The sequence below is a fragment of the Aptenodytes patagonicus genome, chromosome 5 (assembly GCF_965638725.1).
Source record: "Aptenodytes patagonicus chromosome 5, bAptPat1.pri.cur, whole genome shotgun sequence".
Lineage (NCBI taxonomy): Eukaryota > Metazoa > Chordata > Aves > Sphenisciformes > Spheniscidae > Aptenodytes > Aptenodytes patagonicus.
The window spans coordinates 61,874,202-61,897,153 of record NC_134953.1 but is presented as its reverse complement, the minus strand read 5'-3'; the positions used below and the strand labels follow the sequence as shown (position 1 = coordinate 61,897,153).

Genomic DNA, 22,952 nt, shown 5'->3' with positions numbered 1-22,952 from the left:
GGGCAAGTCTTTAGTTGAGTCAACAGTCATTATTTAGACCTCAGGCATTTATAACCTGCTCATGTAAATTCAGTTGCTTTGTAATACTGGGCTTTGCTTGCCTAAGGACTGCTGGTTTACATATTTATAATTTGTGATTATATTTCTTTTTTCTTCCTAGAAGCACTGAACGTCTATTGTAAATGACACAAGCAAAAAGAACAGTAAAAACATGCTCTAAACAGACACGAATGCTCTAAGTAAATCAGTGCTACTTTTCCACTGAGCAAGGGCATTCAGCATAAGAAGGTTACATTTCAGACATTAATGAAACCTCACAGGTTAACAGGGGAAATAATACTGCAGGTATGACAGAAAATGATTACGTTTCTAAGACAATAAATACCTTAGAGTTCTGATATTAGAGTAGGTCTGGTTTAGGGGAAGCTGAAGGATTGTTAATTATTCATTGAGATGTGCTGTCATTTCTTATTCTGTATAGTATCTCAAAAACTCTCTCTACTGTTCAAACATTCACTTGCCCATGTTTAAATGTCAAAGTCTTCATGGGAAATGGTGCATCTTTAACTTGGTGCACATTGCAGAAGTTTTTCAAGAGCATGAGTGCAGAACCCTCACAGAAACTGAACGAGCTTTTTAAAAGATCTCTTCTGTTCCTACCCTGGGAATGATTTGTTTGCCTTGGTTTTCTCAAAGTACTGCCTTCTTCCACTAAAACCACCTATGACATTAGATAACATGAAACTGGTAGGAGTGGAACAATTCAGTTTCATGGAAATAAAGTGTTCTCTTTTTACAGACTGTTAAGTGACAGTGCAAGAGCAGAAACCAAGAATGGTGTATTTAGTAAGTCACTGGAAAGTTTAGTCTTCATAAAAAGAGGACAAACGTGGTAAGATAAACTATTTATAAGCTATCAGCAGCACATATTTTTCTTTTCTCTCTGGAAAGTTTCCCCATCAGTCAACTTCTCCATGAAGTCATCCCAGTTTGCACACTCCTATCCACAGCTTTTTATGGAATGAGCATTTCCCTGCACTATCGATCCCCCCTCTCTTACTCCAGCTTATAATTACACTAGAGAAAAGCTTCTGACTTCTAGTATCAAGACAGAGAAACTTTTCTGAAAGACATTTTTCTCTCCCAACTCGATACCGCCTGTCTTCCTGTTGACTTTACTTGCCATGTATCATCACGCTTTTTTGTATCGCTACATAGACTGGGGGTCTGCAAGGGATTTCTCCTGGTTTTTCTTTGATTAGCAATATCAGCAAAGGGGTACCAACACTACTGCTGCTGACAGCTCTGGCTCTGTGACAGGCTGTGAACCATTTTGACGTACTTGCATCTTACCGGCAATACAGACACTGCAACTCAGAAACCCCCATTTCAGATTGTCAACTCCTGATGGAGCAGAACTTGCCTCTCCATAGAGACCAATGCTGCTACATACACACTACAAAAACACCTAATAAAATCCCATCCCCACCCCACTAACATAAAACAACAGACAGGCAAAGAGGTGCTATTAAGAAATCTGACACTAGGTGAGAGGATTGGTACATGCTCAGTGATCAAATCCTTGCATAACTAAAACATTAGAGCAACTTATATAGGCAGACAATATTAAAAGAGCAGACAGACACAGACAGTCTTTGGGGTAATATATCAAAGAAAGGTGACAGACAGAGAAAGAATGCTTAAAAAGGAAACTGCGACCTCTGCTATGTTAAAAAGAAATAGTCACTTTCAGCACCTATCTTCCATCTTCAGTTACCCACTGGGTAGGAATGTTTTCCACCAAGGGAGAAATGAACTCTTTTCTCACCAGCTTTCGGTTGAAAAACCAGAATAGCACCAGAAGAAAGATTTGGCGAGGCTGAAGCAAGGACGCATGAGGTTACTGAGCAGATGCATGTTTACCAAAGTGTAGTATGGGGAAGGCTTTGTAGTAAATAATAGAGCTGGCAACAATTTGCATCAAACTAAAAAAACTGAACAAACAAAAAAAAAAAGAGGACCTTTTCTAATTTCATTTTTAATGGACAGTTCTGAGTTCATCAAAATCTTGTATGAGAAACAACTTTGCCAGTGTAAGACCTGAGCTGTGGGAACCCAGATTTATAGCAAGCCAAGAACTCACGAATTCCATGGGAACTCGGAAGATTGCAGCTCTGGACAAGTCTATGGTAATGATACTTCAGCATCTGTCAATTACAACAGATAACAGAAAAAGACTCGTAGCTCCCTAATCTCAGCATTTGCTGTATTCAAGGTATTGCCTGTAGTAAATACAGAGAAGGACAATGCTAGACTACATATACTGAGAGTACGGTATATTATGTATCACAGGTATTTTCTGTGCATCACTGTGGGAGAAAAAACTTCATCACATCCAGACACTGTCATATGAAGCCTTGAGCAATTCTCTGGTGACTTCCAGGACAGTAACAGCAGTACCTTGAGATGAGGCAAGACCTCACCATATGCTTATCATCTTCTATTTCCATTTTAAGAAAAAGAAAATGCCCAGAGAGTCCTCCTGTTCTTTAGGCCATTCCTCAGAACACAGTTCCTACTTCTTCCCTACCCACCAGACTTTGCTCTAAGATCTCCAAACGCTGGGAGCAATGACACCATTTTGCTTGCTTGCACCCGTACTTCTCTAAAATGTCACTAAAAGCTCCGTACTTCGATGAACAACAATCAGAATTTTTTGGTCTGAATGTAATTGTCATGGGGTTTTTGTTTCTAGCATAAAACTGTCAATTAGGATAGTAATTTTTTAACAGATCACTTTCCTGAAAATCGTCAAACTTTCAACACTATGCAGTAGAAAATTTTCCACCTTAGGCATACTCTCACCTTGAGAGCTTTGCATGTCTTGGTCTAGAGATGCAGAAAGATGCATATTCTAGTGTGCGTGGTGGGGTGCCAGGAAATCAACAGAGACAGGTTTAATGAATCTCATCTTAATGACCCTGTGATAGGGTCTGTGAGATGGTTATTTTCTAAGGTTTAGCTTGCATTTCCCTTTCCCACTTAGCTTCTTTCTATTTTGGCTTACAGCTACTATACCCTTTCATTTTTTCTATTATCTTCCTACGTTTTCTATTACTTAAAAAAATACCCTTCCCTTTCTTTTTTGTTCTATCCCTGCTCCTGTCTATCTTAAAAAAACTTTTCCTATTAGCAGATCAACCTCTAGTACAGCTAGATGAAATGCTTAATCACTGCTTGAATCTCCTTCCCCTCCATAGTAAATGATTTCCTCAAATCACAATTTTCTTACAGCATACAGAGATTTCTGTCTATCTCCAGATTTGCCTCCAGTATGTGATACAAAATGAATTACATTATATTTTAATAAACCCTGTACTGCTCCCTCGAGGATAAATTGAACGACAAAAGATTATTTTATATTGCTTTCAATGCAATTTTTTGTCAGTGTGAAGAATGCAAGCTTGGGCTCTAACATAACATGCACGCTGAAAATATTTTCCCCAGTCTGGGGGATATCCATTGAGAGCTCTTAGGTTTTGCTCAGTTATCTCCTTGGTTAGCCAGAAAGAAGAGCAGTACCATCAAAATGTCTTTCTAAGAATTGCTTGGATGGTCTGCCCCTCCATCAGATTTCAGTATGTAAAGGTGTAAAAAGTTTCAAAAAATTAACAGAAAAAGAGAATCCACTATTTATCACCTTATATGGTGTACTTGAAAGTTTAAGACCCTTCCTAAGTTGACAAAGTTAATAAAGTTTGCAGAAGCTGAAATGACAAACAACAGAAAAATCACACTGAGACTGGCAGATTATTCACGTCACGTCACCACAATGAAATGCCAGACATTTTTGTGATGAATGAAAACTAATAAAAGTGAACGATATATGAAATGTACTTTACTAAAATGCTTGCAATTGTTGCAATGAAAACACCGAAGTTAGCGATTTTATACCTGATAAATGTTTTCTTCTGTTTCAGGCTCACGGATTGGCTCGTGTCCAGCCTCAAACACAATGTACTATTACACCAGCCGCCAGAGAGGAAAAGTCAAAGATGAAACAGAAGGGAAAAAGGCGATTTGGAATTCCACGTGAAAACATAGGTAGGCATTAAAGAAACAAGTTCAAAGTACAGGCTGGCAGCAGGACAACCGGTTTGTTGGAAAGCACAGCATAAGGTTGTTTCATATTTCATAAACCGGCAATGAATAGACCTAAATCTCCTCTAATGATCATTAGAGCAACTTCCTAATTCTTTCTCACTAGGGAGACCGCCTGTGGCCCAATATTAATTTTCTGAAGTCAACGTGAATTTGCCTCTTTTACATAATGGCAATTATTTCCACATATATTTATTATCTACGAATAAAAAAGCTAAATCCAAACTGGAAGAATAGGCTGGTGCTCATGTAACAGGCCACATGGCAAAAGGTTGTCACAACACTTTTCTTCATTTTCAGGTTCTTGCTTTATTGTGAAGAGCACAAAGTAAAACTCCTGGCGTTATAAAAGCTGAAAAGAATTAGGATGCCCTAAATTACTAATCATCTTTCTTGCTGCACCTTAGGCACTGTTCAATATTCACTAATGGTTGAATCAGTTTCTTTCAGTGTGCCTCCCACTGACATGCCTAAGTGGAAGAACACAAAATCTCCAGGAAAAAAACCCTAAACTATCATATATTTTGTTTCAGCACAAAAACATGAGAATGAAATTACATCTTTTTCTTCTTCACACTCAGTAGGATATTGGACATTAATATATTGACATATTCCTGATAATCACCTTTGCTCCCAGACATTTTGCTTGGATAAAACAAGACTTAAATTTCAGATCTCTTATTAAATCATAGCCCAAATGCCAACAAGGGAGTGTGTTATAACATCAATTCCACTGTTATTTTTTTCAAAATATTCACCCTCTGAATTAAATTCTGGCCCCATAGAAGCCAAAACCACAATGTCAATTTATTACTATCAGAACAAAATGTCACCTTCCTTATTCTCAAAGTAACTCCGTTTTCAGTTAGAGTTTGTATTAAAAAATGATGACAAATCTCATTTGGAAACTTAAAATCTGGACTCACAAGCCACATTTTAGGAAATATTTACAAAATACTTAATCTAGTATTTCTATACTCTAACTGAAATATTCTATTCTATAAAGACATATTATGCTATTACTTACAGCTTAATCTTGAAATATGCTACTTTCTGTAAAAACCTTACAAGTTTCTCAGACAACCTATCTCTGTAAATTTCAAAACATCTTGTTAAAGGTTTTGGCTGTGTTTGAAGATAACATATATCTAGTCATTTCTGAAACTCCAAGGCCATACAGCTTCAGAAATTACCTGGTATACAGGATCTTCTACATCTTCTTCCAAAATTGTCTACAGCAAAGTAAGAGGACAGGCAGTAAAAGCAAAGAACATAAACAGTAGAGATAAAAGAACTGTATTCAGAAATTAAAGGACAGCAAAGAAATAAGCAAAATGGGCAGGTAAGTATATAGTTTTCTTTCTTTAGTATAGAGATAAAGTCATTATTGTTCAAAGTAACTTTATTCAAGTTTCATCCAAGTTTAACAATCTACACCTTATTTGATTTGATTCAAATACAGACATTGAGAAGTATATTGAATCTTCCCTAAAGTATTAGACGCTGTTAAAAGCCTGACTTAATACACACTGACCTTCATTAAAGTTTTCTTTCTGAATTAGAAGAAACACTGTGCAGGAAATGAATAGATCATTTCCAGTTGTTAAACATGTTCATCACACCCCAAGTGATAGCTTTCATCACTGTTTAATCCTACTTCTGAGCTCACAATGGCTGTAAGGTTCATATTTGTCCATTTGAAGCTAGCACTGTTCAAACCCATTGCTGTTAAGAAATGCTGAGAATGCTCAGTGCCTCTTTGGAGCAACTTTGGGGGCAACTTCAAACCATACTTTTCTTGGCAGTAGTCTAAGCTTATGCATGTACCTGGTATACCGCTTGTTCGCACTGTTTGTCCTTTTGTGCCTTTTTTTCCATTTCTTCCCTTTGTTTCAGTTCATAGATGAGCTGAAACAGGTCTCGCAAGTCCAGAATTACAGGTTCAGCCTATAGAAGCAAAAACAGGAAGGAGGGTTTCTATATGGGAAAATATACTCCTCTTATCCCAACCTGCTGATAGAGCAGTTATAGCATGTCCACAATTGGAGAGAACTTCATACAGAATTAATTTCTACCTTAGCATCCAGGCTCAGGTTAATTTCTATCAAACTAACTATATTTGCAAATTAATGATAACTATGAATATAAAAGGCATTATGAATATAAAAGGCATATATATGAATATAAAAGGCTTATATATGAATATAAAAGCATATTTATTAGTGGTTTCTCATACAATGAAATTACGGTAGACTATATGCAAAGTAGCTATTTGGTATCTATTACTTTCTGTTTAGATGACTATAGGAATATAACCAAACGTATCTGTATCCAGCCTAGGTTAGTTAGAAAGGAAAACAGTAACTAATTATAAAAAAAACCATCATGAAAAACCAGAAATAGTGAAATACATTCCCTTTTTCCCGAGCTGGTGTTGTGGTTTAACCCGGCAGGCAGCTAAATACCACACAGCCGTTCGCTCACTCCCCCCACCCCAGTGGGATGGGGGAGAGAATCGGGGGGAGAAAAAAAAAAAAAGAAAGAGTAAAATTCGTGGATTGAGATAAAGACAGTTTAATAGGACAGAAAAGGACGCAAAAATAACAATAATACTAATAATGATAAAAGAATATAGAAAATAAGTGATAGTGATGCACAAAGCAATTGCTCACCAATGTCCAGCCAGTTCCTGAGCAGCGGTTGCCACCCCCCGGCCAACTCCCCCCAGTTTATATACTGAGCATGACGCCACATGGTATGGAATATCCCTTTGGCCAGTTGGGGTCAGCTGTCCTGGCTGTGCCCCCTCCCAGCTTCTTGTGCACCCCCAGCCTTCTCAGTCAGTAGAGCATGGGAAGCTGGAAAGTCCTTGACTAGTGTAAGCACTACTTAGCAGCAACTAAACCGATTGCTAAGTAGTGCTTACTAAATCAGTGTGTTATCGATATTATTCTCGTCCTAAATCCAAAACACAGCACTGTACCAGCTACTAGGAAGAAAATTAACTCTATCCCAGCTGGAAACAGGACAGCTGGTTTCGTTAATTTGCTATTTAAGAACATCTGAGCAGACACCTGTGACATATCTAGCACAATCATAAATAATACAAGATTGGCCTCTTGAACAGCTTCTTATGAACACGGCTTTTCTATTGAGTTACACTGTAGAAAATGACAGTGATCTGATACTTACTGCCTGGGCTGTTTTTATTGCCACAAATCTGTGATTTCCCTCCTTTCCACATACATATCCAAACGCTCGATGGTCTGTGATATCCTTTGCAATGTATGAAATTTCATGAACTGCATGGTGGTGCTGTAGTAGCTATTAAAAAAAAAAAACCACAGTAAGAAATATCCATCAAAATGTTCTGTTAAAAAGCTGTACAATTTATCTTTCATCAGTGCTTTACCTGGATCTCAATACACCTACGGATTTAAAACAAACATAACCTGGTATCAAAATCAACTAACTTCTGAACTCTTTAAGCCTATTCTCTTTTCAAAATCTAGCCAAACTTGACTTGCTTTAATAATCTGACTAAAAGCTTCAATTCAATATTTTTCTTGGTATCTTTTGGTGAGATATAATTCAATAGAAAATATTATGTTACCTAGTTATATCTACACAGCATCCTACGTCCAGAATCAATATTTGTAGGTATATAAAAGAAGCAGCAGCAGCTACCTCTAGCTTCATACAGGGCGACTCTGAGGACAGACTGATCTGCAGGGGCTGCAGAGCCAGAGCTGAGATACCTAATGTCTCCAAGAATCGGCACCAGACTTGCTTTATCTCTGCAACACTCAGCATCAGCCAGCAAGCGGTATTTCATTTAAAGCATAACAGAACTCCAAAAATGTAGTTTTCCCGGAAAATTCAGGGAAATGTAATTACCCAACTTGAAATCAATGCTAAATGCAAAGTTCACATTTTATTTAAAATCCCACTTTGGTTAATTGTAATAATAAAAAGACTCAATTTTGTTTTAAATGTATGAGTAGAACTCTCTCCAGAGCCAGGACGTGAATCTGAGACTCCTATAAGCATGTCTTGGAGTGTCAGCACCTTTCTCGCTTTGGCCTAGATAGTATTTTATTACCAAAATAATATTTATGTCTTTCTACTTAAAATAATGTCCTTGAAAAGTTTATCTAAAGCAATCTATTAGTTCAAATTTCTACCTTCCAATATATTGACCTGCTCTTATATCATCTAGGGATAATGCTATTTCTGAGAGTAGGCAAAGCCTCACAAAGAATTCTTTTGAGGTCCAGATTCCTGCTGGTTTTGAGAAAAGCACATTTTGAAAATCAGCATGGTATCTAGGCAATCTCTAAACAACCAGTTATTTTTAGAGTTTAAAAAAAAACATTTTAAAATTCAAAACTGGAGAGGATGTGTATATGTAGAAGCGAAAAGGCTGAGCACGTGCAGGGCAAGTGGCAAGCGATGAGACTTCTGTAGAACACGATTGAAATTTAAAAGGAGAGGCAGCACGGAAGAGACAGATGACTACATATAAAACAAAAGACTGGACATTTTTCATTTTCATTTCGCAGTAAATGACTCCTAACTTCCCAAGATCAAGATTGCTTGCTTGTAGGAAAATGGACGTGTTGCCATTGACTTCAGGCTGAACATGGCTAAGCTGAAGGTGCGCTTCAGACTCTCCCAACATGTTAAGCATTTAAAATTAATGATGGGATCTTACTTAGATAATACAGGGATATTGATTTATTAGGTTTTTCTGAAAACCAAGTTGCATGCTATCTGTTACAATGAAATGAAATGTTCCCATCTCTCTATTCTGCATATGACAGGGAACGTTATCTCTGGCTTCTATTAAATCAAAGTTCTTTGACATTGCTTTATTGATTGAGAGGCAGCATTTCGCACTGGAATTAAACTGTGATCAGATTCCTTCCTCATGGAATTAAATTTGAAGATCATTCTACCATGGAAAAGTATCACCCACAATGTAAGACAGCAGATGGAGACACTCCAATTTATTTGGGAACCCTCATTAACTGTTTGAAAATCATTACATTTTTAATGGTTATGATATTTTACATACTGTATCAATAGATGTACAAATTAAGTAAAGGTGACTGCAACATTATCCTTTCACATATTTTACTGTATGGAGCATTTAGCAAGAGTTTTTCATTTGTTTGAGGGATACTGAGTTGGAACATACACATGAAATCCAATGTTGCATACACACATCTGTACTCAAATGTAGATATAAACACTCCTTCGAACCTGCATTTTCACGGCCCTCAATTCATCTAATGTGTCCTTTCTGCATATTCCAATACTTCATTCCAAATATTATTTAATGAGTGCCTGATTCTTTGCTTATCATAAAGCAGAAATGAGACTCCTGCTGCAGTCAGTAGAGATTTACCACCATAAAATGCAAGATCAGAACGGCATCCTTTCTATAAATCTTTGGTTTAGGGACATAGCCTGCCTAGTACCCTGCAGAGTCCTTCACAGCAGCGAGATGTGCACTAGAAGAAAGGACAGCAGAAGGGACAGCACGAGGAGAAACACCATCTCATTCAGCCACCCAACAGAGACTTACAATTGAGGCTATCTATAAATACATGCTCTTTCATAGAATCATAGAATCATTTAGGTTGGAAAAGACCTTTAAGATCATCGAGTCCAACCATAAACCTAACACTGCCAAGTCCACCACTATACCATGTCACTAAGCGCCACACCTATGTGTCTTTTAAATACCTCCAGGGATGGGGACTCAACCACTTCCCTGGGCAGCCTGTTCCAATGCTTGACAACCCTTTCGGTGAAGAAATTTCTCCTAATATCCAATCTAAACCTCCCCTGGCGCAACTTGAGGCTGTTTCCTCTCATCCTATCACTTGCTGCTTGGGCGAAGAGACCGACCCCCACCTCGCTACAACCTCCTTTCAGGTAGTTGTAGAGAGCGATGAGGTCTCCCCTCAGCCTCCTTTTCTCCAGGCTAAACAACCCCAGTTCCCTCAGCCGCTCCTCATAAGACTCGTTCTCCAGACCCTTCACCAGCTTTGTTGCTCTTCTCTGGACACGCTTCAGCACCTCAATGTCTGTCTTGTAGTGAGGGGCCCAAAACTGAACACAGTCTTTGCATCTGATGCATTCGCATAGATTAATCTATCCCGTAAAATGAGACCAACCAACAGAAATGTCGTTTTTATACCTCAGTTTGTAACTGCTCACATGTGGCCACCCCCTCGATACTTGATATGAACAGTCCTGAAAGGAAATGAGACAAAAGCCACGCAAAATCGCTTATAGCAGAACTGCTGGTCAGTGCTCAACAGTTAATATTCACAAGCTGATCTGCCCCTTGCTCTCCCCAGCCTCTTTTTTTTTTTTTAATATCTTCAAGGTTTTACCATGACACATTCCTGTCTATAGTGGGTCAGAAGCACATAAAAGAAGTATTTCATAACTCAGGGATATTTATGACACCCCCGTATGCCCATGCTGATGGATTCCATCACACACTATTTGATGTTTTTACTGTATCTTTGCTGAGTGCTGCTACGAGCCATTTACCAATTCATAAGTGAGGTATCAAATTGTTTTGGAGGGCTGCAGTATGACAGAACAAATTATAGAGAAGACTTAATTTGTATTACGGTTCAATACAGTCAATTAACTATTGCACAGATTAGAAAGTAATTTAACATTTAAGCTTCAGTTGTTAAAAAAATCCACTGTACATAGCCTCCAAATTATTTTAGGTCTCCTGTGACTTTAGTTACTGTTGCAAACGTCAAGGATTTTAAATGCAAGCACAGATAAAGTCTCAAACCAGATAACCTGTGATGCACGAGTCCTTCTTTTTAGGCTAAACATGATGTCATTATTATATTTTATTCATACATTAGAAATATTTTCCTGGTGTTAAAGAAGTCCAAAATACCCAGCTCCACCAAGGCTGCTGTCTTCCCTCTTCCCCTTAGGTTTGCTCCAGTCTCTCCCACTAGGCATTATTTTCTCTCCTTTTCTCCATTCTATCCCCCGCTTCTCCTCTTCCCCCAGGTTGCTCCCTGTACATCACATTGAATTGATTTAGCTGCCTCTGAGATCTGTAGCATTTCTAATTTCCCTTAGGCTGCTTGGCACCTATCATAAATTTTTTCACCCCTTATCCTCATCTTGCCCCTTTATTTCCATGCTGTAGCCTCCAGTGCCACTAAATCAATTAAGTCAATCAATTAAGTACTTGGAGGGTCCAGCAATCATGTCAAATATGTGAGTTAGATGGCATGAGAAAGTCACTGCTTTACTATCACTATTTCTCTTTTAATGAGGTTGTCTATTTAGTGGAGCCTGGGGCACAGTGTTAAGAACCACAACAAAAAATATCCTGCAAGCTGCAAAGCCTCCTATAAAAGCTGCCCCACTGGAAGCAGGAAGCGTGTACCACACAATATTATATCTATATGGACAAGTTTCACAGGGATTTAAGTTGCACAGCCTTTCACCTTGAATAACTAAATGGTGAGCCTGTTTTCAGATAAGCGGTATCAACTGACAGCTCCGCTGCTGCGATTTCCACGCTATTGATACTGGGATGTGGGTGACAGACGTGGCCCAAGCATCCTCTGCATTTCTATTCCTGTCTATTCACTTCTATCACGTTTGAATAAGCAATAATACATTTTGCGTGTCACTTAAAGCTCCCCAAACATCAAAGTTACCCACCAAACTGCAAAATCCTTAATGGATTCATAATAAAATAACTTCATGAACTATAGTTTCAGTCATACTGCTGTCTACATGCAAGTCTCCCATACTCCAACTCATACTGTGATTGCTCAGCAGTACGTTAGGAAATCAGGCCCTATATGTTTGGAAGACTACTGAGCAGATTGTAGAAACTGAATCTAATGTGGAAAATTACTGCAATGCCTTAACAACAAGCGTAGGAAGTGAGAACTGTAACAGTACATTGACCATTATTTACTGCAACACATTAAGTGAAAACAATGACGTGTAAAATAGGTGAGTGGTTCTGGCATAAATTTTATCTCTTTGCTGCAAGAAACACCAGAGTGGTACAGATGTGTGGCCAGCTCCCTCACTACACCTAGGAGGCTGCTGTGTTCCTTAACAGTGCTCAAGACGTGCATACTACGGGACTTTGTCAAATGGTCTTCACGGCCATTTCCTTACAATTCCTGTTTGTTTTAGCTGAGATTTGCAGGGATCACGGGGACAACAACTGGTCACATGCATTTCTCTAATTGCCTATGTTTGTGCTGCAATGCTTCTCTCCTGTTTCATTAAGATGCACTTAGTAGAGGTGGTCTAGAGCTGCTCATCTCCATCATAAACACCCCATATTTCAAATAACACACCTAAGGAGCAGACATGAAACACTTAAATTCTATACAGCTGTAGACTCAAATCCCAGACCTGTTTTATAACTTTCAGGCACGGACAGAGAGCAGTCCCCTGTATGTAGACAACAACAACAACAACAAAAAAACCCCAAAAAAGAGAGACACACAGACAGCTGGAACACACATCTCCTCAGACCTTGCTGGCATGTTTTTTTTCCCCTGATACCCAGTAATGGCGCATGGATACCCGTTAAGCAGTTGTGAATCTTTCAACTTCCTTTCACCCTACAGACAGTCCCATTTCAACGGGACTGTGTACAGACAGTTTGGGGAAAAAGTCACCCATCTCAAATGTCACTGAAACGGAAAATGAATCAGTAAATCATATTTGCACTACAAACTTTTCCATGTTGTTTTCTGGAACTTGGTATTTGGGTGGCAGATGGGGTGGCAAGGCATCAGCCTACTGAGATATGCAGGGAACAAGCAGATGGGGGAAATGCAACAAGCCTTCCCCTAACCACTGCAAAAATTTTCAGTTTAATGTGAAATAGCAAAGAGGAGACAGCTTGGTGTGTTTCAGAGCTACGGTTACCGATGACTCCAAACTCCTTGCGAATTACTGCTGGACACAGCACAGGGCAACCGAGAACAGGGGTGATGACAGAGCTCATCCACCCAAAAAGCCAGTTGCTCCCCCCCCGCCATCACTGCATTCACCCACAGTCTTTCCCCTGCCTCCCTGGTGGTTCCTGAGCGCTCACCACAGTATAAAAACATTTCACTGGTGTTGTGGGTGTTGCTGAAGTGTAAATGAAGAGACAGAACTTGCAGGTTGCTGTCAGAGGCAGCTAAATCCAACCTGATAAGGCTTTGCAAACACACCTTGTGAATTTATCACTGCTGCTGCTTTCTCAGTTAGTGACAGGCTGCTACAAATCGTGGTGTTACTGCTGCAGTCTCCTCTGCCTCCACTGGGCAGATGCTTTTCATTATTGTTTTTCTTTTCTATTGTTTTGGCCCATTTTCCAACGATGAATATAAAAAAATTGTTTGGATTTTGATGCAATTGGTTAGAAAGGCAAGAGGGGAGCAGTTCACCCAGGCCGTATAATACAAAAGGGGATGTTTGAGGAAAAGAGGGAAAACAGCACTCCCAAGAGAAACAGCTTTAGAAACTATGTGTCTAAACAAAAGGCAAATAAGAAACATCATATTTCGAATCTGACAGTCCTTTCCTACCATGATGAGTACTCCAGCTGCGTGTCCATGGGGAGAGGACAGCAAAATAAACAATATACGACAGATCACAGTAATTTGGCTTAACTGTGGTAGTGGCTGGTGTGGGTAGACGCTTGATAGAACAAAAAAATCTGTTATACTAATATTTACTACGACACATGGAAAATTTCATCTAGTTTGATCTAGAAAAGGAAGAGAACAGTACAGTTTAAGCGTAGCAAATTATCAAAATACTGCATTCCTACTAGAACAGCAAGCAGTCTTGGAACAAAGTATCATTTCAATTCAGCTTTCAAAAATAAATGTCACATATGAATACCTGAAAAGCAAAACCCACTAGAAACCTCCTGCAGTTATGAAGGTTTCAGTATTGGGAGGCATTTCCAGGCACTGGCCAAGTCGATCAGTTTTGATCATAAAAGAGTATAAACTGAACATGCTACCGTGGAGTGAGAAGTGAACCCTTCCGCTGAAGGAGACTGAACATGTGCTACATACTACACAGCCAAAATGAATGGTCCAGCCCTGAATCTTTTTGACCCAAAGCCACTCATGGAGTTTGTGCTGAGCAACAGGTTATGGACTTTCCGTCTGCAAAAAACCCAAGAACAGGAGCAGAAAAGGAAAATGTAACCTCTGGAGTGTCCTCCAAGCCTGAAGGGACTTCTCAGATGGAAGCCTTTAAGCATGTCTTCACAATGAGAAGAAAATAAATCTGTCTAATCCCCGTGCTTCCATACACACTGATTTTGCAGACAATAACCTAAAGAAAGATTTTTCCAAGTGCCAACTTCTAAAAGGCGTTTCAGTGCACAAGCTTTGCAATAAAAACACGACACAAAAAAAGCACGCTTTCAGATTATATGCAGATCAAAGCTTGGTCTATGTATCACAAAGGGGCACATAAAATAGGTGCTGAGAAAGAAAAGAATCAAGACAGATTTAGCCCCAGTTATCACAGACTCAGTCTCTCCAGGGGGTCAGCAGTCTGGCTGTGACACAGCAAAGCACCCAAAAGATGTGTAAATTTCATTTCCTTTTAATAACAATAATAATAATAATAAACTCTTAAGAGCCATTATCTTCCTGCAGCTGAGGAGACTGAAGCAAAAAAACAGATTATGGGACTTCCCAAGCTTACACAGCAACGTGCAGCTGAGTCAGGAAGGACGAAAGTCAGTGAGCATAATCGTATGTGTAAGGATAAGCACGTCTTCAAGTGAAGTGCTAGACTAAGCTCAATCTGTACACTCCAATTCATCCTATATAAAGGCAAGCGATTAGCGAAAGGACCCTAGGTAGGAGCCTGTTTGGTTGGACTCAGGAAGATAGCTTAAAAGAGTACTTCAGCCTCAGCTAAAATCTGAATTAATCCTTACTGTTTTCTTTGCTTGATGAAAAAAGTCTCCTGCTACTGCCTGTATCTTACCTGGGGAGCAAGTGCAGCAAATTCTTAAGAGAGCAAACACGAGTGTCCTTGTTTGTGCCTCCTGTGATAGGCACATGCAGTGGTGCTCTTGACTGGCCTGGAGTTGTCCTCACCCGAGATCCCCGGCATACACCAGGAGTCAATTAAGTTAGCGGGACTTAACTTTGCCAGCACAGCAGTCTAATTGTGATGAATGGATCTACGATATTGAGCTAGCTGGATGTTCCAAGAACCTAATTTGTGAAAGAGAACACCACTAAGGTAATAAAATTCTGTCCGGCTCTCATAATTTGTAATAATGTCTGACAAAGACCAGATATGAATTTAGTTATTGTTCATTGTCTTAGGAAGCAAATGCTAAGTTGCTCATGCAGAAGATCCATTTATTAGATATATGAATTTGGAAAGGAACAAAACCAAAACTGGAACACACACATGGACAATTTTGTATCTTCACTTCAAAGGCTTTTCAATTTTTTATTGTACCAGGAGTGAAAGTAGCTAGCTAAATCTAAAACCCTTGTCCAATTACTATTAATCCCAAGTTATATTTTAAATACGTACTTGCAAATATTGTTCCAGGACAAAGAAAATCCTAAAGGGCAAGGAAACATTTTCATAGAGCTTTGGAAAAACAAATGTGCTACACTGAAGCCGTGATGCTGGACCTCCCGTGAGTCTCGTACTATTTTCTCATTGTTTCTGCACCAGACACAGTCATTGTTTTATCAGGATGGTTAAAACAAAGAAGGATTTGCACAGCAATACCAAGAAGCAGCAAACCTGATCCTGATCCTTGATACCAAATGGCCCCACTAGGCCATAATCAGCTCAGTAATGCAATATAGCCCTACATTGCAACTGTATGGGACCACCTATAGACTACAATACATTGTTTTACCTTGCCGTTTCACTATTTCAATGTGGTGTACAAGTACCAATACTTGCCTGTAATGATATTATTTTATTCTTTGGGATGGCAGCTGCCCAGTGGCCACTGTTGGGTTTCCAGGGCTGTAACATATCTGTCCGAGTGTATTCCCCCTTAGCCCCCACCTCATCCCTTTCTGCAAAACGGTCAGTAGATCGAAATAGCCACAAATATGGCAATATTGCCCTGTACTATCAAGCCAAAGCTTGCATACAGCCTGAGTGTAGCACCTCTGACCACGCCTTGTATTTTTTCCTGATATACTCTGAAGTTTGTAAGATTCTTACTGATTAAATCTTGAATTTGAGGGAGCAAAATATTCAGTAATGAGACAGACAGTTTGTTACAGTATCACTGAACCGCTCCATATTTTTATTGCGTGCATCTTTATAGCCTATGAATGTCTTTTGAGAAGCCTTTACTTTTACAAGGTTCTTTTCTTCCTTTACACCAATATTCCTCACCTCTTGAAATGGTTTTGATTTACATGAACAGCACAAGAAATTCCTTCATATAACTCCTAGGAGATTTGGAGGTAATTTTTTGGCTTTAACTGTCTCAGATCTTAACTGCTTCAGATTCAGCAAGCATTATGACCCAACCTCTTCTTGTAGCCTGTGATTTGAAAAGCTCATCAGTGAAAACTAGCCTCTGATTCTCTTGATTTGTCATGCAAACCCGATAAAGCAGAACTCGGCAAAGATCACAAAAATCCCACTCATACTGGCAATACTAAAATTTAAGCTGCACTGGATAGTCATCAAACAGCAACTTTCTTTAACCATAAATCTACTTTCATAACGTTACAAACTTCTCTGGAAAAGGGGAAAAAGGACAAGAGGGATTTCTTTTATACTTATCTATCTGTCTCCGAGATACTCATACCAATTTAATAAGACTTCAAAGGGGGCTGAGAGAAAGCACATGTACAGAGAAGAATAAGAATAGAAAAGGACTCTACGAATTCACAAACTGTGTATAACCAGTATGTCATGTTCATGAGCCAACTAAAAATGAAAGCAAAAAATTTGAGAAGTTCACACAATACAATGTTTTATATCTTTCAAATACAAAAGTGATTTCATAACCAGAAATAAATCAAAGCATACAAGCAAGAAATTCTACCTGTGTTCCACAAAGATAGATTGGTTTCCAGTGGCATAGTATAGAACTGGACAAAATCCACTCAGCTCAACCCTTCATCTCTAATGGCTTAATTTTCTAGTGGCCAGCATATAAATATACAAGCAAAGGAGACATCCTGTAATGTCCCCTACCACAGGCATCAGTTTGCATGAGAGAAACACTTGAGTTTACCTTTTCTATACCATAAACAGGTAAGCCTTTCATCCTGGGGTCATCCTTCTCTACTACTACATTTTCTGAAATACATTACCATGAGAAACCCTCCTGGTTCCCAGCAGAGATGTCTGAGATGCTGGATATTCTTCCCAATGCAGAACCGGCCTTCAAGACGATGCCCAACTCTTTGAAAAGACTAAGGAACAACCTCTATCAGTATTGTAAGATCTCAGACTATTCCACAACTGGAGGTGTACAATCACAGAGCATTATAACGACACCTGTGTTGAAGGTGCCTGAAGGCTGCTGATGGACACAGTGTACCTGTAGGTATAGACTCTGGAGCGATGAGCTTTACAATTCAGAAACAGTATCATTAACTACCTATCCTGGTCATAAATATCACACTGGCACTTCATGCCATTTTATTTTCAGTCTTCCTACAGAAAAAGAGAGGAAACTGTTTTCTTTGAATTACAGTTGCATGTATAAACAAACTTCAGATAATCCCAATCCCGTAAATGTGCCACTCCTTCATTTGTTCAGGTCCCACAACAGACACTTAACCTCGGATATAAAGCATCCGTAGCAACACGAGTGTGTGCAGTACTTGAGCCCTAAGACAAGAATAAAATAAAACGTAAAAGGCAAATCTCAAAGAGACTCTAAAGAAGAACAAAGAACTTGCAGGTAATTTTTGGCTCGATTTTGGGGTTTTTTCCCCCCTGCATTATCCCAAGGCAGGAATTTCTGGAGTCGCACTCAGTAGGTGCTTGGCACATTGTGTGACAACAGTTCTACATTTCAACTCAGGCAATGGAGAATATTTATAAGTTGTGCCCTGGCACCTTCCAAAAGGGAGCCCCAAAGCTCCCATTTGCACATTTTAATGGCCTGAGTTGTTTTTTCCCTGCTCATTTTCATGTAAAGCAGGCTGAATGTTTGGTTTTAGTCTTCTGCTAATTGAAATCTCCAAAAGCAAACTTTGATTAAACAGTCTGCACGCAGATGTGGCCCAGCAGAGAGCACAGTTCAACTACACTTGCTTTTCTCTCTCCCTGCCTTGCTTTTCTGTCCTGGCAGTGGGTGTCACACAGGGTCTGCCTTTCAGAAAAGCTGTCAGGCGGTGCTGCCCTAACCTTTTACTTAAATGCATGCAGTAGAGCCTTTCATAGCTTTGATGCATGGATGCTGACTTGTTTTCTACTACTTACTCCTTTAGTTCTCCCCCACCCTTTACAACTTCTGTGCACAGCATGTCTTCTACTTCTCCTAATCAAAACTGAACTTCCTCATTACTTCAATCTCAGCACTGCTCAGCACTAAGCCTTATGCATATACAGGTTACACTCTCACGTGCTTTACACTTTAAAATACTTCCAAATTCCTGTATCGTTCACAGGAGCACATTTGGCTAATTAAAGATCCTATAAGGCTATAAAACCTTCTACAAACCAACTCAGCCTTTTTAAAAGCAACGATACAATCAAAAAAATTGGGTTCAGATCCATATTTTGACTACCTAAAAAGAAAAAAAAAATACTCAGAGCTATGCAGAGCAGGGGCTAGGAGCCAGATGCAGTATTTTCAGATACGCAGACTTCTCATTTGCTTTAAATGTCAAGGCACTCAAATTAATTAGCGCTCTGCCTCACCTATTTCACAATGCTCCCTTTAAAGTCTGCTGGAATGTTGCTGCTTGCTTCGCTGGGAGTACAATGATGCAGAATTAGGATGGAAACCACAAAGGATTAAAAAGTATTAACAGTAGAGATAGCTAGAGTCCATTAAATGCTGTTTTTTCTAGAGGAGTGCTACAATTTAGGGACACGTTAGGCACTGCTGTAATTCCACAATTACCACCAGGTGCTGGGTAGCACAACGGGAGATGCTGTTGCAGCCCTTAGGCACTGTGACACATGGTTGCCTGCATGCTGAGCATACAGTGCATAAACCAGAAAGGTTATGAGCACAATTATCTCATTTAGGAAGACAACTTTTATGAACAGTTATTTATATATTAAGCAAAGATCTGTTGGTATCTGAAATTTATTACTTATTCAACTGAAAGACAGGGATAAAAGCAGGTATTTGTGTTGGGTAACTGTTGACAAGTAAGAGCATCAAGTGGAAACCACTGTCTTTCCTCCTCTTCCCCTTCCAGAGGGCCACTTATTACATAGACTAAGTGGAAGAAAAGGCATTTACTCGTCCCCCTGGACTATCAGACTGAACAAAGCTCTTGCCGACTTCTCTGTAAACACAAACGTGTTCCTGAGGGCAGAACATCATCCACTGATTTTATTGCCAATAGAGATCTATTACTATCATCCCGCAAACTCCAGGTAACTTTAAAAGTAAACCTTCCCGTAGTTTCCCTCTCTCATTACATTGACAGTGAAGGTCACTTGTCTCCCTTGCACCTGACCCCAGCAATAGGAGAGGTTAAACAGCCTACAAGTTAGCACAGGAATTCAGAAGCATCGTTGGTAGTATTGCTATTACCAGGGCAAACAGAAAATTGCAGAGCAGCCTACCAGACAAAATGCACTGAATAGGAAGGAAAATCACCAGCACACCTGGGGCATAATGCTTCCCAGCCATCTCCAAGAGGAATAAACAGCAGATTTCAAAGAGGGACGTAACTTTCTGTTATGGCACCCGCTGAAGGTCCCCCACCGCTCTCCAGGGAGGTTTCAGTGCATCTCAGCCGCCTGCGCTATTATTATGTCAGCATTTCTCTTGCTAAATCCTTTCCCAAGCAGCCTGAAATCCAGGCATTATAATTCAGCGTGTGCTGAAAATGGGCCTGAAATTTTTTTCTAGTGTTTTTTCTTTCATTTTTCTAGTTAATGCATTAACCTGGCTTAAAAATATCAATACTTGCAAACAACTCCCCCGCCCCAAGCAACTCTGTATTTTGGCTGCTCTTCTATAAGGCAAAATCACAGCTGGAGTCAGTGGGACTACAATGTGGCTTTCATATCCCAATTTATTTATCTGAATCGTGAAAGGGTAGTGATTATAGGCAAAAAAACACAATATAACTCTATAGTTTTGAGTTTTCTGCTGTGGGACAATACCTCACTGGAGGGATGCAGTGCAGCTCCAGTATATAACGGGATCTGTAACAACAAACATTTTTATAACCAAAAGTTGACTTTCAAGTTTTTAGTAAAATTCACCCCAAATTCTGCTTAAGCATACCTGTCCTGGTTTCAGCAGGGATAGAGTTAATTTCCTTCCTAGTAGCTGGTACAGTGCTGTGTTTTGGATTTAGGGTGAGAACAATGTTGATAACTCACTGATGTTTTAGTTGTTGCTAGGTAGTGTTTACACTAGTCAAGGACTTTTCAGCTTCCCATGCTCTACTGACTGAGAAGGCTGGAGGTGCACAAGAAGCTGGGAGGGGGCACAGCCAGGACAGCTGACCGAAACTGGCCAAAGGGATATTCCATACCATGTGACGTCATGCTCAGTATATAAAGCTGGGGGAAGAAGAAGGAAGGGGGGGACGTTTGGAGTGATGGCGTTTGTCTTCCCAAGTAACCGTTACGCGTGATGGAGCCCTGCTTTCCTGGAGATGGCTGAACACCTGCCTGCCCATGGGAAGTAGTGAATGAATTCCTTGTTTTGCTTTGCTTGCATGTGTGGCTTTTGCTTTCCCTATTAAACTGCCTTTATCTCAACCCATGAGTTTTCTCACTTTTACCCTTCCGATTCTCTCCCCCATCCCACCGGGGGGGAGTGAGCGAGTGGCTGCGTGGTGCTTAGTTGCCAGCTGAGGTTAAACCACGACAGTCCTTTTTGGCGCCCAACGTGGGGCTCGAAGGGTTCGAGATAATGACAGGTTTGATTGGAATGTGCTAGATCGAATTTATACCTGTTATAGCTGTTTAGCTATTAATTGGCAGGCTCCTGTGCTTGCCACGGGGCTTGCTTGCCTTACTGTATATTAGAGTCCAATGCTCGTTAGTGGCTGTTTTTTGCTTTCACTGCTTGCTGTACCGCTGTACTGCTTATCATCGTATTCTGCTGTGCCTGGGAACATTTTGATAATGCAATGGCGATGTGCCTGGGCTGGCAGATGGCCAGGGCATCCCTGCTGTTTCTGTGCTGCTGTACTGGACAGGCTGGAACTCCAGTGTGAACTCGAGTCGAAGGGACTGTGACCTGTGGATGAGTCCATGCGGGAGCAGGACACCCCAAAGCGTCTGTGGCCGTGGATAAGCCCATGCCAGAGCAGGTACATCTCGAAGCGTCTGTGGCCGCGGTTACGTTTGTGCTACAGCAGGTTTACTTCTGAAGGGACTGTGGCTGCGAGTAAGGCCATGCTGGAGCAGGTATATCTCTGAAGACATTGTGGCCCATGGAGAAGGCCGTGCTGGAACAGGTGCATCTCAAAGTGACTGTGGATAAGTCTATGCCGCAGCAGGCGTACCCCTGGAGAGACTGTGGCTCATAGATAAGGCTCCACTTGGAGCAGGTACTACCCTAAGGGACTGCAGTCTGTGGATAAGTCCAAGCCAGAGCAGGGGCAAGGGGAGGAGTTTATTGCAATGTTAAACCCTATGGTTTAATCTGAAGGGACCAGGGGTGGAGATTGTAATGGAAACACCTTTAAATTGTTGTAACCCATGATTTGAGTTGCATGTTATAGGAATTACTATAGCAGAAACCCCTTGTTGCTAGCCAGGCTAGGAGCAAGGGGAGGAGTTCATTGCAATGTTAAACCCTATAACCTGGCCCAAAGGGACCAGGGGTGGAGATTGTAATGGAAATACCTTTAAATTGTTGTAACCCATGATTTGAGTTGCGTGTTATAGGAATTACTATAGCAGGAACCACCCGAACAAGTGGAGGACAAGCCTTACAAGAAGCAGTGCAAGTGCAGCAGTGACCTGACCTGAGCTGGCTTTGGTACCCAGTAACTCCACGCAACACACCACCTCTTCTGTCCTGAGTGACCACCATCACAGATGGAGCCCAAAGTCACGGACTAAATGAACTCAATGGATATTTCATGGACATTTCTGGACATTTTACAGACATTCCACAAGGGTGGTCCATAGACTAAGGGAATGATATCTGTGTGTTATATCAAAGGATGGAACGCGGGGTGGTTGGTTAATGAGGTTGCACTGGAAAATATGGGACTTGAGCATGACGTAGATGGTATAGAATAAGGGGTGGATACTGTCCTGGTTTCAGCAGGGATAGAGTTAATTTCCTTCCTAGTAGCTGGTACAGTGCTGTGTTTTGGATTTAGGGTGAGAACAATGTTGATAACTCACTGATGTTTTAGTTGTTGCTAGGTAGTGTTTACACTAGTCAAGGACTTTTCAGCTTCCCATGCTCTACTGACTGAGAAGGCTGGGGGTGCACAAGAAGCTGGGAGGGGGCACAGCCAGGACAGCTGACCGAAACTGGCCAAAGGGATATTCCATACCATGTGACGTCATGCTCAGTATATAAAGCTGGGGGAAGAAGAAGGAAGGGGGGGACGTTTGGAGTGATGGCG

General features: G+C 40.4%; 1 protein-coding gene across 27 annotated transcripts in view; it reads right to left on the bottom strand.

Annotated features, from left to right (window-relative positions):
* The window catches only part of DAB1 (DAB adaptor protein 1), a 484,695-nt gene that overhangs the window by 35,789 nt on the left and 425,954 nt on the right, over positions 1-22,952 (bottom strand). For 22 of the 27 annotated variants that reach the window (XM_076340092.1, XM_076340090.1, XM_076340089.1 and 19 more), the window contains 4 exons: positions 7,354-7,485; positions 5,989-6,108; positions 5,355-5,393; positions 3,955-4,020 (listed from right to left, as the gene is read on the bottom strand). In XM_076340092.1, coding sequence (XP_076196207.1) covers positions 3,955-4,020; positions 5,355-5,393; positions 5,989-6,108; positions 7,354-7,485 — 357 coding nt within the window. The remainder of the gene's footprint in view (positions 1-3,954; positions 4,021-5,354; positions 5,394-5,988; positions 6,109-7,353; positions 7,486-22,952) is intronic. The other 5 variants (XM_076340113.1, XM_076340114.1, XM_076340112.1 and 2 more) reach the window with 1 other exon arrangement.